The sequence below is a fragment of the Equus przewalskii genome, chromosome 6, assembly GCF_037783145.1.
Source record: "Equus przewalskii isolate Varuska chromosome 6, EquPr2, whole genome shotgun sequence".
Taxonomy (NCBI): Eukaryota; Metazoa; Chordata; class Mammalia; order Perissodactyla; family Equidae; genus Equus; species Equus przewalskii.
The window spans coordinates 1,437,845-1,451,703 of record NC_091836.1 but is presented as its reverse complement, the minus strand read 5'-3'; the positions used below and the strand labels follow the sequence as shown (position 1 = coordinate 1,451,703).

Genomic DNA, 13,859 nt, shown 5'->3' with positions numbered 1-13,859 from the left:
GAGTTCCAGAAGACTGCTCCATGGACTTTTACCAGCTTTTTTAAAGATAAGACTCAGTACAGCTCCTAAGGTCCAAAGACGCCATCAGATACCACATCTCGGCGCTTCTAGAAACAGACAATGACCCCTACGATCTAAGACATCCCTGTGGCCGCGTCGTTTCTGCCGTGGCTGTGCAGCCAGCAGAGCCTTGGCCGGCAGGGTGAGCCAGGAAGCCCCGCTGCGCCTTGCTCTCGGGCAAACTGTAGGGGGCGGCGAAGCCGGGCAAGCGGCGCCGCACTCACAGCCCAGGACGTCCCACCCTCAGCAGGATCTGGAAGTCACGTGCCGACCCATACAGCACAGGACACCGCCAGCAACCTCTGCCCTTCCACTGCCCCGAGCTGGTGGGCCGTGCCAGGGGCAGGAGAGAGGCAGTGGGGATGCCCAGAGAGCCGCACACCGCGCCGAGGCAGCGCAAGGACGGGGAGCCGCCAGGACGGGCGGACGACGCATCTGAGGAGCACAGCGCTTGGGCCGCGGGGCGGAGGCCATGAGGGGCCGTCTGCACTGGGAGACGCCGGGAGGCGGGGCTGCTCACCCTGCGGCGAGGGCGACGCCGCCTGAGACACGGTCTGCGCGTGCAGGAGGTCCAGTGCAGTTTGGGTCTTCTTGGGCTTACGCTCGGGGTTCGCAGTGCTCGCCTTCTTGGGACGCCCGCGCTTCCGGCCGGCCATCTTCCGGCCCTTCTTGTTCAGCTTCTTCTTCCGCGCTTTGGACGGGGACGGCTTTTTGACGGCGGTCGCCCCAGCTTTCTCGTCCTCAGCACCAGAATCCTAGCGGACAGGTTGGGGGGGGGGGCGTGTTGGCAGGAGCCAAGCCCTTTGTTAGCACCAAGCATGCGACATGGGCTCCAGGAGAGCGAGGGGAGGAGAGCAAGTGCCGCGCACCCAGGACCAGGCCTGGAATCCCGGCCCTGCTCCGGCCTGGCGAGGGAGGGCGCCTACCAACGCGCACATGCAGCATCGCCCTCCCTGGCCGGGTCCCCACAGGTCACTGTGGACAGACGAGACACTCCCGCCAGGACCAGGGCAGCAGAGCCAGGGCGCGCGCCCTCGACGCCAGGCCGTGGGGCCACTCACCATGGGGGTGTCCACAGGCGCGGCCGCCTTGCCCTCGGGCACCTTGGTGGGAGTGGTCGTGTTGCTCTTGGCGTCCCGCTGCTGCCGGCGCCGGGCTGCCTCTTGCTCCTCCTGGAAAGCAAGTGCGGCCGTGTTCCCGAGAGTGCTGGCGGTCGGGGCCCCGGCCTGAGGAGACCCGGAGCCCCTGCTTGAGGTCCACTCATGTCCACCCCTCTGCCCTCTGCACAGACGAGGGGACTGAGGCGCCAAGCAGCCCAGGAGCCTCCTGAGGCCCCACAGCCGGCCGCAGCCTGTGAGCACATCTGCGTCTGCCGGAGGCGAGCAGAGCCCCAGAGCTCGGTCATGGGAACTCAAATTACAGACGAGGGACCCTCAGTGCAGGGACGGAAGCCACTGCCAGGCGGTCACTTCCCTCTGCCCCTCTGACAGGTGTGCCAAGGGCCCCAGGATGGCGTGTTTCCTACACAAGAGAGTCTGTTCTCTGAAGCAAGATTTGCTACAGACGCCATGACGAAAGGGAGGTAACACGGGGCGACACCGGCAAGCTTAAGCTGCTCTGTGTTCTTGGCGGGGGATGACCACGTAAGACCTGGCTCCTGCTATGTACGGCAGAAGGACACAGGGTCCCGGGGGCCGGGGCAGGTCATTTCCGAGGGGGCTTCTTCATGCTCAGATACTTGTCTGAGCCTCAAAGAGAAAGACACTTAGACAGACGTTCTCTGAGGCTTGGAGGCTGGAGAGGCGAGTCCTAGGACCTGGCCCTGGGAGGGACGCCACAGGGGTGGCAGAACCACACGGTCAGACTTCAGGCCGGCTCTCTCGACAGCCAGCAGGCACCCCGTGTGCTGACCGGCAAGGCCAGAAGCAGCCGCACCATGCCCGGACGGGGCGGGACACGCCGGCCGCCCCAGCTCCTCGGGTCCCGTGTTATGGATGCGGTGGGTCAGGGTAACGAAGAAAGAGCGGTTCGCCCATTCTGTGCTTCAGCACAACTCACCAAATGACCACAAAATTTTCAAAGACTGCAACTCATTCAACCCATTTCCCAAAAAACAGTTGCTCACAAGAAGCATGCCCAGCGGGAGCTGGGAGAGAGGAGGCGGACATGGGCGAGCGAGGGCCGGAGGAGACGGGGCAGGGCCGGGGCCTGCAGGCCCGTGGAGCCGCCCAGACCCGCCGCTCCAACAGCGCTCCTCACGCGGCCACATGGCACACGGGCAAGCTTCCGGCAAGCGGCACACCCACGTTGTTAAGTCAAGGAAAAAAACACAAACTTACCCTGAGTTTTGGGTTTTTCAGACTAGAAAAATAGTTTTCAAGCTAAAAATGGAGAAAGAAAAGAAATACTCGTATTAGAAGTCAGTTGCAACCCTGTCAGGACAGAAGCGACACCCCAATGCGCTAGCGTCAGATGCCACTAGAGAGCTGGCAGCATCGAGGCTTCCAGACAGGCCCACGACCTCGCCTCCCAAGGGGAATGCATTCTGCCCAGACCCTCCCCGACCACTGGGCCACGCTCTCCGGGGTCGTGCAGACCCTCCAGAGCCATCTCACGAAGCGGGCAGACACACCATGGGTGAGCCCAAGAACTGGCTTCCAGCCGGCCCAGAGGCCCCTGGACACCAGAGGCCTCAGATGCCAAGGCCAAGTCCATTATCGTCACGTGTCACCCAGGACCACGTCTGTCCTACACAAGGGCTGAGAGCAGAAAAGGGAAGACAGACAAACGCCTCGACCTCCTGGCCACAGCCATTCCTGCTGAGAGACAACTGTGACAGCTGAGGGTAGGGTGAGAGTGCTGGGGAGGAAGGCGCTCGGGGTGCAGGCCTCAGCAGCGATGAGGAGGGTGCCAGTCAGGACAGCCCAGGGAGGGCGCAGCACCCGCCACGCGGGGACACTCACTATGGTGCGGTCGATGGTGTGCAGGTAGTAGGAGACCGGCTTCCCCGTCCACGACACCGAGCCCTTCAGTGGCGAGAGCTCCACAACGCGCATGATGGTGCCGATGTCTGCGCACAGCAGGCAGCGTGTCAGGGCCTCAAGCACCGGGCAGGGAGCCGCGGCGAGGCCCCGGCGTGCAGTTTCCTGGCAGTGACCTCCTGCCCAAGAGGCACCCGCAGGAGACGAGGCAGGAAGCGGGCAGAAAGTACCTCGCACCCACATCCTCACGGGCCCGTCCACGGCCACCAGGCCAGGGAGGCACCTGGAGGCCAGCCCGCAGGCAGATGAGAGAGGCGCACAGCCTGCACATGCCTGAAGGCAAGTCTGCTAACCCACAGGGCTCGTCAGAGGAAAAAGGCAATGAGCTCAACCAGGTAGGATCGAAAAGCACTTGTAGGATGATTTCGAAACACGGCTACCAAAGCACCCAGCACCCAAACACCAGAAACCCACAAGGCTGAGCACCACGGAGCCAACGTGGCTCCCCCAGGGGCCAGGGTGCCAGCCCCTCCCATCGCAGGCTGTCTGCACTGAGCCCCTCGCCCACCCAGGCCCTCAGTGTGAATGCAGAGCAGCCTTGTCACCTGCTCCTTTCTGGCTTCGTAAACTCCCATCCAAGCTGTGGGCCAACCCGGGCAGTCCTGCCCCCAGGGGACCCCAGGTCATGTCTGAGGACATCTGTGAGTGTCACTGGGGGTGCTCCTGGCATCGAGTGGGTGAGGGCCAGGGATGCTGCTCAACCCCCACAGCGCCCAGGACAGCCCCACAGAGAGTGACCGGGCCGGATGTCAGCGGTGCTGCAGGGACCCGGCATTAACGCACGTCAGAGGCTCAGAATCACATATATTGATAATTTAGCAAAACGAAAGTTTCTTACCACTCAAGTTTCTACTGTTTATTCTGAAGTTCAGAGGTGCAAAGGGCTTCGAGGACACAATTCTGCCACCTGAAACACAGGAATTAATCACTGCCATCCGTGGACAACAATCGTACGCTTAAATGAGAAAACTCAGGATGAGTCCAACTGAGCACGCACATGCCCCACAGCCCCTCAGTCACGAGCAGCACCCCGACATGCAGCCGGGTCTCTGAGAGCTGTCCCCAAGAAGGCGGCGGGTGACATGGCCCAGGGCCGAGCCAAGCCAAGGTCAGGTGGCAGCCTCGTGGTGCCAGGGAGAGAGCAAGAGCTCAGAGGGCCCAGGGCCTCACAGAGGCCCGGCGGCCAGGGCCCTCGCAGCACCCACGGGGCGTGCTGAACCGCGGGAGCATCCAGGGCGCGTCACGGGATGAGGAAACAGAACCTCGAGTCCTCAGAGTGGCCTAACTGGGAAACAGCAACCTGCAACAGGGCCAGGAGGGGCTTCTGAGTGTGCACCCCTGCAGCACACAGCTGGTGACCAGAGGGATGGGCAGGCGCCCCCCCCACCCTTGGTCCCGAGCTGGCCCTAGTTCGACAAGCGGGCGTTTAGGCCCACAGGAGACAGGGCACAGAGGGGCAAGGTCGAGCTCACCACGGGGGATGAGCCCAGGATGGGCTAAAGGCGACCAGACAAGGGGTCCACTGGGGCGTTGTCAAAAAAGACGGAGGGGCTGCTCTCAAACGTCAGTGGCAGAGGCCCGAAGGCCATGTGTCAATGTCATGGGTTAGGGGCACAGCAGAAGAGGTGTTCCAGGCACAGCTGGGCTGGAAGGTTAGGGACACACAGAAGAGGTGCTCCGGGCACAGCCAGGCCGATGTGGGCTCTGATGGGGGCCTGCATACTCGGGCTGGGGGCACGTGTGCAGGGTGAGTGGGACAGCTGCAGCTCACTCAGACAAGATCATGAACCTGTGCCACACTCACCTGCACACAGACATGCACTCACATACACGCACACGCACACACGCGCACTGAAGCTGCCACTGCTGAAGGAAGCCGGAAGCCACCTGGCTTGATGCTGAGAGGTCCTTCAACTCTGCAGTTTGCTTGGAACAAACGTGGGAACCATCCTGAGATCAGGTGGCACTCGGGGGCCTCCCTAGAGGCCTGGTGGTGGAAACAGGTGGGAGCAGGGCAGGGAAGACGCCCTGAGCCAGGCCACCCCGGGAGCACCTCGCGTCTGTCTAGGCCATCTTGGAAGGAGGACCAGCGCAGCTCACTTTATTAGCCACTCTGATTGGCCCAAGGGGGAAGGGCGCTTTCTGGGGGACCTCCCTGCAGGGCGGGTGACTCCTGCTGTCTGTGTCATCACTGGCGAAGTGCGGGGACACCTTCTCAGAGCCGCGCGGCTCCATCCCTCCATCCACGTCCAGGAGCTTCCCTGTTTGGGCCATGAAGGGGAGCTGCTGACCCCAGAGCCGGGGGGGGTGCTGACGGCTGAGGGGGCTGCATATCCAACTTCTAAGGTCACAGCCCACAGCCCAGTCTCCTCGACAGGGCATGCCCACTGGGGGGCCCAGGAGACCCGCCAAGTTCATGTCAGGAGGACCCTGGAGAAGGATGGGCATCTGAGGTCAGAGGACGCCTGTGGGCTTTCCCTGGCTCGACTGCCCATGGGATTATCGATGGTGCTTTCTGTGACTAAATCCAACGTGGACGACACCACCGTCGTCTGTGGGAGACAAGACTGGCGAGGACCTGCCCAAGCTCCAGGTATGGCCTCGCCCGCAGCACCCCAGATGGCGCTGGCTCTTCTGTCTTCCCCTCCTGGAACACACTGGGTTTTCTCCCCTACTTTCTGAGTCAGAGCCTGACATACTAAAATCCAGGGGCAGTTACAAAATCTGAATCAGGGTTCAAATAAAATGAGCTGGCTCCCATCTACTTAGAAGGTTCTAGAACGGGGTGTTCTCATCAGTCTGACATTCTAGCATGCGAGGACGCCCCAGACATAGCAAAGGGACAGGAGACACTAACGTCTCTGCCTGAGTGACTCCCTCCTGGGTGGCTAACGTGGGGACACGCATGGAGCTTCCCCCCTTCACCTTCTGGGGGACGCAGAGCGGGCATGCAGCCCGCAGCACACACAGCTCGGGCACGGAGGGAACTCATACAGTTCACCACAGGCCGAGGGAGGAGCTGGGGACACAAGAGTCAAAAGAGGGAAGCCCCACGTCCCCAGGGAGAGGCTGGCTGGGTGAGGGGGTGAGGGCCGCAGGGAGCTGCGGCCTGCACGGGTTCCTCCCCATCCACCGGTGGACTGTCAAGATTTCAGAGACAGGGCACCTCCCCTTAAGGTTTGGGCCAGATCCCAATAGAAGAACACACACTGCACAAAACCGCCAGGGGAGTCCCGAATCTCAAAGCTGTCCTGGGTATGGGGAGAACACAGCTCTTCCCAGTGCTCGACAGACCCCAGGGCAATGGCCCGACAGCTCCAGGCTCGAAGAGGCCACCGGCGGCTCTCAGCCGCGCTCCGCGACCTGCATGGGCAAGCTCCGGCCGCAGTGCTGAGACTCAGACACAGGGGAGCCGGCCCTGCCTCTCCCCTCCGGGCTGGACTGGGCGGCCACCTGCTGCTGCGGATGGAGGGCAGGGAGGCAGACAGAGCAGCAGGGGCGGCTCTGGCCAGGTGGGGACGGGCTCAAACGAGAAAGGCCCAGAAAAAGCCAACGGAGTCAGCCTGGACAGCCCCAGAGCCCTCAGCGTCCCAGGTGAGGGCTGCCAGATAAAGCAGGGATGCCAGTCAAGTCTGAACTTCAGATAAACGATGAATGACCCTTTTATCTAAGCTGGGACATTAGGTAGTCACCCGTTGTTTAAGGGCCACTCCAATTTCACCGACAGCCCAGGGCTCTCCTTGCTGGTCTGGCCGCCCCACAAGGCCCTGGGGCCAGCGGGAAGCTCCCGCCCAAGCAGGGGTTGGGCCACGCCTGCTCCACTCCTCACTGGACTGGAAGACACAGGCCTGGGACCCCGCTGCTGAGGCCCTGCGATGGGGCACTGAGCTGGATGGGGTCGGGACCGACCCAGAGAGCACCAGCACCTGCAGTTGGGGCCAGGACAGACGGACCGCGGTGGCCGTCTGAGGGCGCGGTGCACAGGGCAGGGCTGGGGTACGTTACCTTCCTTCATGTTTGCAAATCGCTCCTTCAGCTGGTGATCCACCTCAGGACCAAAGGCAAAGTTATTCACAAATATAACACTGCAAAATAATATTCCAGTTGAGTAAAACGAAGGTTCCATTTCCACAGTGTCTAGAGCTCCGGGGCACACACGCCGGCCGCCTCCAGTGCCAGCTCGGGGGCCGGCCAGCCCAGGCTCTGCCCGCACCACCACTGCCCAGGCGGGGATGGGCTCCTGGGCCCGCAGGGTAGGACGGCTGCCCTGGTTTGTCACTAACATGGATAACTCAGAAATTCTCCGTGACAATCAGACTGCTGGCTCCTCTGGAAAAGCCCAAGCAGACACGTGCGGGCCAAGGCGGCCCCAGTCCTCGCCTCCCCCTCCCACTCCCTCCACTGACTGCTTGCTCCTCCCTGCCCGCCTCTCAGACGTCCCTGGCTGGAATGGGGTGGCACAACCGTCGCCTGGGGACAGCAGTGTGAGGGTGACCAGACACCCAGACAGGAAGGCAGCTCGGTGGGGTCAAGCTGCGTTTGAAAGGGAGCCACTTGAGGGTCCACGGGACCAAAGCACAGTTCTAAGGGCGGGGTGGCTCATCCTTTCCTGTTTTCTCCAACGTTCTCTGGCCCCAGATGACTCAAGGACCCTAGACTTGAAGGCTGCCCACTCGGGCGGTCCAGGAAGCTGCCGTCACACACCAGGGGGCTGTGTCACCTGCCTGTGCACCCGCCTGCCACGTTCCACTCGCCAGCTCCCTCATCCGCCCGGGCCAACACTCGCTAACCCAGAGAAACTCTCCGAATGGCTAAACTCTAGAAACACCCATGCAGCTGGTTCATGGGAGGACCTGAAGACAGACCATTCCATCCTTAAAATGACGCAGCCTCTCTCTCCGGCGTGCGCGCCTGTGCACTAAAGCCACGCCACGGCCAGGCCTAGGCCATGGCAGCAGCACCGTGGACAGCGCCTCTCCAACCCTCACAGAACCAGCCAGCGGGCTCCCCGCCACGCTGCTTGTTTCGAATCTCAATAATTTTAAAGTCAAGAGTCTGGAACCCTTCACAGCAGCCCAGACAGAGCAGAGCAGACTGCAACGGGCAGAGCCGCAAGACGAAACACCAAAGGTGCAAGTAAAGCCCAGCTCCCTCCATGCGCCTCACACAGCAAAGTGCACAGAAGACACCGGGCCACAGCCTCTGGGCTGCTGGCGGACACAGCTGCAACCAGACGGGCGAGCAAGGAAGCTCCACGGAGAGCGAGGCTGGCCTGGCTGGGTCCCCACTCCAGACCCGAGCTTGGGAAGGTTGGACGCCAGAGTCTCAAGGTGACCAGGGCATGAGCCAGAAAAGCCCCCGGGGACCACCGTGACTGGAGAAGGCTCCTAAGGCCATGGCCCCCTCACATTCCAGACACAAGGAAACTAGGGAGTTAACCGAAGCCAGGCGAAGCACTGATGGATGCCCTCAATGACAAGGAGCTGGAGGGGGAGGGGACACCCTTGACAGGAAGCAGAGCACCTAGGGGAAACGGGGGCGGGGGGGGCCAGGGCACTTGCAGAGTTGCACGGCACTGGGACCATGCCACGCTCTCCAGTCACTGAGGCCCATCCACGCCCTGCCCGCAGGAAGAAGGGGCTGAGCCCATGGGATGGGTCCCAGGCCAGGTGGCGACAGGTAGACGAGGCAAGGGTGTGGTGCGCTCTCAGGGAGCTCCTATATCACCATGACACCTGGAAGACAGGACACCTCAGCCTGGACGCTGCTGGTCAGCACTTGGCCCACTGGGGAGGGCCCCCCGCTGCACCCTGAGCACGGCTCAGCCCACCACAGCTGCAGCAGAGCCCAGACCCCAATCAGTGGGATCAGCATGGTTCTCCCAAGCAAACGGTGGGGGACCCAGCCAGTGGGGGACAGAGGGCCCGCCTAGGGTGAGAAGTTCTCACGGGAGAGAACAGGAAACACGCTGTGCAAGAGGGACACCTGCTTCCCATCTGCCCCAAGAACCGGGCAGTGGGAGGAGGGGCAACCTGCAGGAGGTCCCCAGGAGAGAGGACAAGACTGCAAGGCCAGACTCCACCTGTGCGGGCTCCACATGGCAGCGCAGCCAAGGGCCAGCAACCTCTGCTGACCCACGCTAGGTGCTCGCGCTCCCACGCTTCTTCCTGCTGACCCAGCAAGTGCTCCGAGGGCGGTCACTGCCAGATGCCAGGGCAAAGCAGAGATCCAGCCTCACTCCCCAGACCCCTGGCCGGAGGCAGCGGCAGGACAAAGGAAGATGGCAAGACAGGACAGCGGAAAGGACCACAGATGCAGCCTCAGGAGCCAGAGGGCACTGAGGTCACGCATCAGCCCCACAGGGGAGCGCAGAGAAACAGCCCCCAGCCAGGCCGAGGAGGAGGCAAAGGCACCAGCCTGGGTGCTGCTACACAGCAAGACCCACCCTGAGCGCAGGCCCAGAAGGGGGCAGGGTGGGGCCCTTCCTGCAGGCAGCGGGGGGCACGAATGGGCCTTGAGCCTCTCAGCCCAGCCCTGCCCAGCTATGACCACCTGCTCTGCTGACAGCCCTGAGTGACCCCTGGTGGGAGGAGAGGCGCCCGGGTGGAGGAGGGAAGCTCTGCGGGCCTCTGCCGGCCCTCTCTGCCCTGGGAAAGGCAGCCGCTCAGCGAGGGCCGTCCGGCCTGGACCTGCGACAGCGGGGCCCCCCAGCGCGCACCCTGCCCAGCCAGGCCCTGGTGCTGCCCTCTCGGCCCCCAGAGCCCCCGACTCGCCCACCCCGCGTACCTTGTGTTGGCAATCCGCTCTCTCCACTCTTCCGAGAGGAAATCGCCTCTTTCCAGCTGAAAGGAAGAAGACAGGGACAACGCTCACTCTCCACTCTCGCTCGGCCGCTGCACCCCTACCCTCACCCCCCGCAAAGAAAGGATGAAATGAGCACAAAGTCGCCAATGTGGGAGGGACACGAGATAAGGCCAGGCAGCCGGCCGCCGGCTCCGAGGGGAGGAGGGGACAGTCGGGGATAGCCGAAACCACACACTGCAGGTTGCCATACGATGTGCGGGTCACCAGGCACGCAACTTGGCAGGAAGGGCGCCTAGGGCTCCAGTGCCCATCCCAAGTGTGGGACACAAATGACGACGAATGACGAGGACATGGCTCGTCGGGGCTGAAAGTGGTTGCAGCCTCATAGAGAATGCAGGGGAAAGCCAAGATGCCGTGTCCAGGCCGAGCCAGCAGGGCGCGCCCCTGAGCCACGGCTGTTTCGGACTGAGGCAGGCTGCCAAGAGCAGACAGAACTGTGGGCCTGCACGCAGGGGAGCGCCCGGCACAGACCACGCCAGGCCAGACACCACGCGGCCAACGGCCCCGAGACAGCACCAGCGCACATGGCAAGGCGCGGCTAGCCCTCTGACACGGGGACAGGCCTTCACTGGGCAACCTGACCTCAGTTCCTACTGCTCACCCACCCGAGAACGGCCCTGTCTTTGCCCCGGCCTCCCGCTCTCTGTGCTCTTTCTATCAGCAGATGAGCATCACTGTGCCCCACGGCCAGGCCTGTCCAAGAGAACACAGTTCACGTAAAGCCAACTGTCCAGAGCGGTAAGGTCTAGCAAACCAAGAAACATGGCTTTATAACTCCTCAAAAAGGCTCTATCACCACTCCTTGCTATCCACTCAAGGCAACTAAAAACGTCCACACAAAAACCTGCACACACATGTTCACAGCAACACGATTCACGACTACCAAAAAGCAGAAACAGCCCAGTGTCCACCAATGGATGATGGACACACAGAGTGTGTCCCCTGACGTGCTGGAGCACAACACAGCCGTGAAGGGGAGCAAAGCCCTGACACAGCCGCACGTGGATGGACCTTGAACACACGATGCTCAGGGAGAGAAGCAGACACAGAAGGACACACGGCGTGTGATCCCATTGACAGGAAACGTCCGGAACAGGCAGACCCACAGACAGAGAGCGGGCTCATGGGTGCCAGGGGCTGGGAAGGGGTGGGGGTGATGCTGATGGGACCTTGTCCCCACCTGCACGAGTGCCATGAGGTGAGCAGGAACCCCCCCACGAAGACAGCAGGAGCCTGATGGGGCACTGTAGCCCCCAGGAGGCCCAGTGCCCACCCAGAGCAGACGGAATTGAGACTGAGTAGACAAGGCCCTGGGAGTACTGCTGCCCCAGAGCAATGAGGCCATGTGAGGGCAGGAGCAGCTACACGTCTTCCATCCTTGAGCGCACACAGGGGAACTGCCCGGGTCACCGCGTGATGTGACACGACATGACGGCGCAAGGTGCACGGTGTGAGGAGGTGAGCCAGGGGAAGGCAGTCCAGGTGTAGGGGGAGGGCCCGCCCACGTCCCAGTCATGCCCGAATCTGAATCCCATCCCCACCCGAGGAAGCTTCTGCCTCAGCCGCTGCTCCTGGCGCACAGCCCAGCCAGGCCTCGGAGTGACAAGTCCAAAGTCCCGACCAGGCTGGACAAAAAGAGCTCGCCCACAGGCCTCAGGCTTCTGTTCTCAGAGAGGCCGGCTCGCCAGGCTGGCCCCTGGTAGCATCTGGACCTGGACTCGGTCTCGGCCACCCACGCTGCCCAGGCTCCCAGCCCTCAGCTGTCTGTGCAGACACGGGGTCTGGCCGAGCTTTGCTCTCCTCCCGTGCCCAGAACCCCATCCATGCCGGGCAGAGGCCCTGTGCCCAGCCCCCCAAGAACCCTGTCCTGGTCTCCGAGCCCTGGGGACGGCCCCTCACACATGCCGTCACATCTGGTTTGGGGAAACCAGGCACGTCCTGTGGGACTCCCCTGGGAGAGGACTCTGGAAGCTTCTGCCTGGTCTCTCGCCCCCGCCCCACATGCCCTTCCCTCTGCTCATTTTGACTCATGTCCTTTCTCTGTATAAACCATGGCTGTGAGGACAACCACTGCTGAGTCCTGGGGTCCCCAGGGGTCCCCACTCCTGGGGGTGGTCCTGGACTGACAGGTGCCGCCAGGCTCTTCCTGATGGGGCCTCTCTCCTTGGAGGCTGGCCCATCAAGGCCACGCTGTTTAAAGCCACAGCACCGCTGCTCAGTTCTGGTCTCACGTTCAAAGCAAGAAAACAGCTACCGTCCTGGCTCTGCTGCCCAGCCGCCCTGCAGCTCTGTTGCTGGCACAGACAGGCTGTGACCGTCTGAGCGGAGTGACTGGCTGAGTTGGCTCTGTCACTGAGGCCAGTGTGCCTGAGTTAACATGGCCAAGAAGATGCACATGACCTTCCTGTCCCTCCCTGCCTCCAGTCACCCTGGGACTGGCTCCAACATAACAGACCTCCAAGTATGGAGAAATGCACGAGGGGACAAGAGAGTCCAGGGGAGCCCCCAGCATGCACAGGTGCAGACGGCTTCAGTCTGCACAATCGTCCTTCCACAGGGAGGCCAGTGATTTGCTTGTGGGCCCAGGCCAGCAGGAAGGTCCAGGGTCCAACTCAGGCAGGGCAGGTGCCATCCCAGGCTGCTCCACCTCGACAGACACTCTCCTGGAAGCCACTACCCACACCTGCACAGAACACACATGCTCTCAACCTCGCGGCCTCTGTGAAGCACCCCTCCAATGGGGAGACTGAGGTAAGCCACTCGGAGCCCAGGGGATGAGAGCCACCAATGGGTGGCCCTGGGCTCTGACCTGCTAACCCGCCAGGAGCAGCCAGCCACAGCTCAGCTGAGCCAAATCCCGTCTCCCGGCCGCCCCTGACTCCCAGGGACTCGACCTGGAGCAGGAGCAGCGTGAAGGCGCAGTGACGTTTCCGAGACATGCGTGGCTCCCTAAGGAAGCAGCAGCTACCGCCAGCGTCCAGCCGTCCTCTCGTGGATGAGCCTACAGGGGCGGCACTGCCTCGAGAAGTGCCCGCGCACGGGGGCAGGAAGCACCTGGCACAGCTATGTACACAGTGCCGAAGCCCCTTCCCCACACGGCAATTCTGTGAGGCCTGATGGGGGAAGCCGACTGTGCCAGGCCCATCGGCAGGCGCCAAGGGCACAGGAGTCAGCCCCGAGCGGGACGGCCGTGGTGTGCGGGAGCTCTGGGAGGGCCGGATACCAGCCCGGGCAGGGCATTGGAGGATCATCTCCTGGGTGGAGAGGCACCCTGAGGCGTGACAGACACGGAGGCAGAAGCCGAGGGGAGGGAGAGGAAAGGGCTCTGACAGCAGGAGGGCGGCAGGATGGGGAGGCAGGGAGCAGAGGTGGCTGGGGGAGCCCCGGCTGGGAGCGGACAAATGGGGAGGCAGGCCGCACGGGGATCCTTGGCCTGGAGAGGCAGGCTCTGGGGCCTGGAAAAGCACGCTGGACTATTTTTAGGCTCCCGCTGGCTCTGTTTCCTCTTCAGTTCTTACGTAAGAGGACGCAGGACTCCGCCTGCCAACCAGGGCGCCTAGTCAAAGCCACAGAAAGCTCCCGGGAGGGCCTCCCAAGACCCAGGACACAGTTCCCGCCAAATCCGGGCGTTCAACGGTCAGGCAGACTCACCACACCCTCCTGGAGCAGGGCCGCGTCAAACAGGCCACTCTCTGGAAACAGGTGAGAGGACGCCAGAGGCCCAGACGGCCACTCGTCCTGTGGCCAGCTTGTTCCAGGCACCCAGCGCCAAGGCCATGACCAAGTGTCCTTTTACCCGAATTCTGCTCCCAGCCATGTCGCAGGAGCCATGGCAGGGCTACTGAGCACCTAAACCTCAGGAGACCCAAAGAATGAGACGGTTTCCACACAGGG

The 13,859-nt window shown here is 62.6% G+C and overlaps 1 protein-coding gene across 10 annotated transcripts in view; it reads right to left on the bottom strand.

Annotated features, from left to right (window-relative positions):
- Positions 1 to 13,859, bottom strand: part of DOT1L (DOT1 like histone lysine methyltransferase) — a 66,870-nt gene that overhangs the window by 17,913 nt on the left and 35,098 nt on the right. For 6 of the 10 annotated variants that reach the window (XM_070622410.1, XM_070622412.1, XM_070622418.1 and 3 more), the window contains 7 exons: positions 9,888 to 9,943; positions 7,107 to 7,186; positions 3,940 to 4,008; positions 3,024 to 3,130; positions 2,400 to 2,441; positions 1,122 to 1,232; positions 581 to 815 (listed from right to left, as the gene is read on the bottom strand). In XM_070622410.1, the coding sequence (XP_070478511.1) occupies positions 581 to 815; positions 1,122 to 1,232; positions 2,400 to 2,441; positions 3,024 to 3,130; positions 3,940 to 4,008; positions 7,107 to 7,186; positions 9,888 to 9,943 (700 nt within the window). The remainder of the gene's footprint in view (positions 1 to 580; positions 816 to 1,121; positions 1,233 to 2,399; positions 2,442 to 3,023; positions 3,131 to 3,939; positions 4,009 to 7,106; positions 7,187 to 9,887; positions 9,944 to 13,859) is intronic. The other 4 variants (XM_070622411.1, XM_070622419.1, XM_070622415.1 and 1 more) reach the window with 3 other exon arrangements.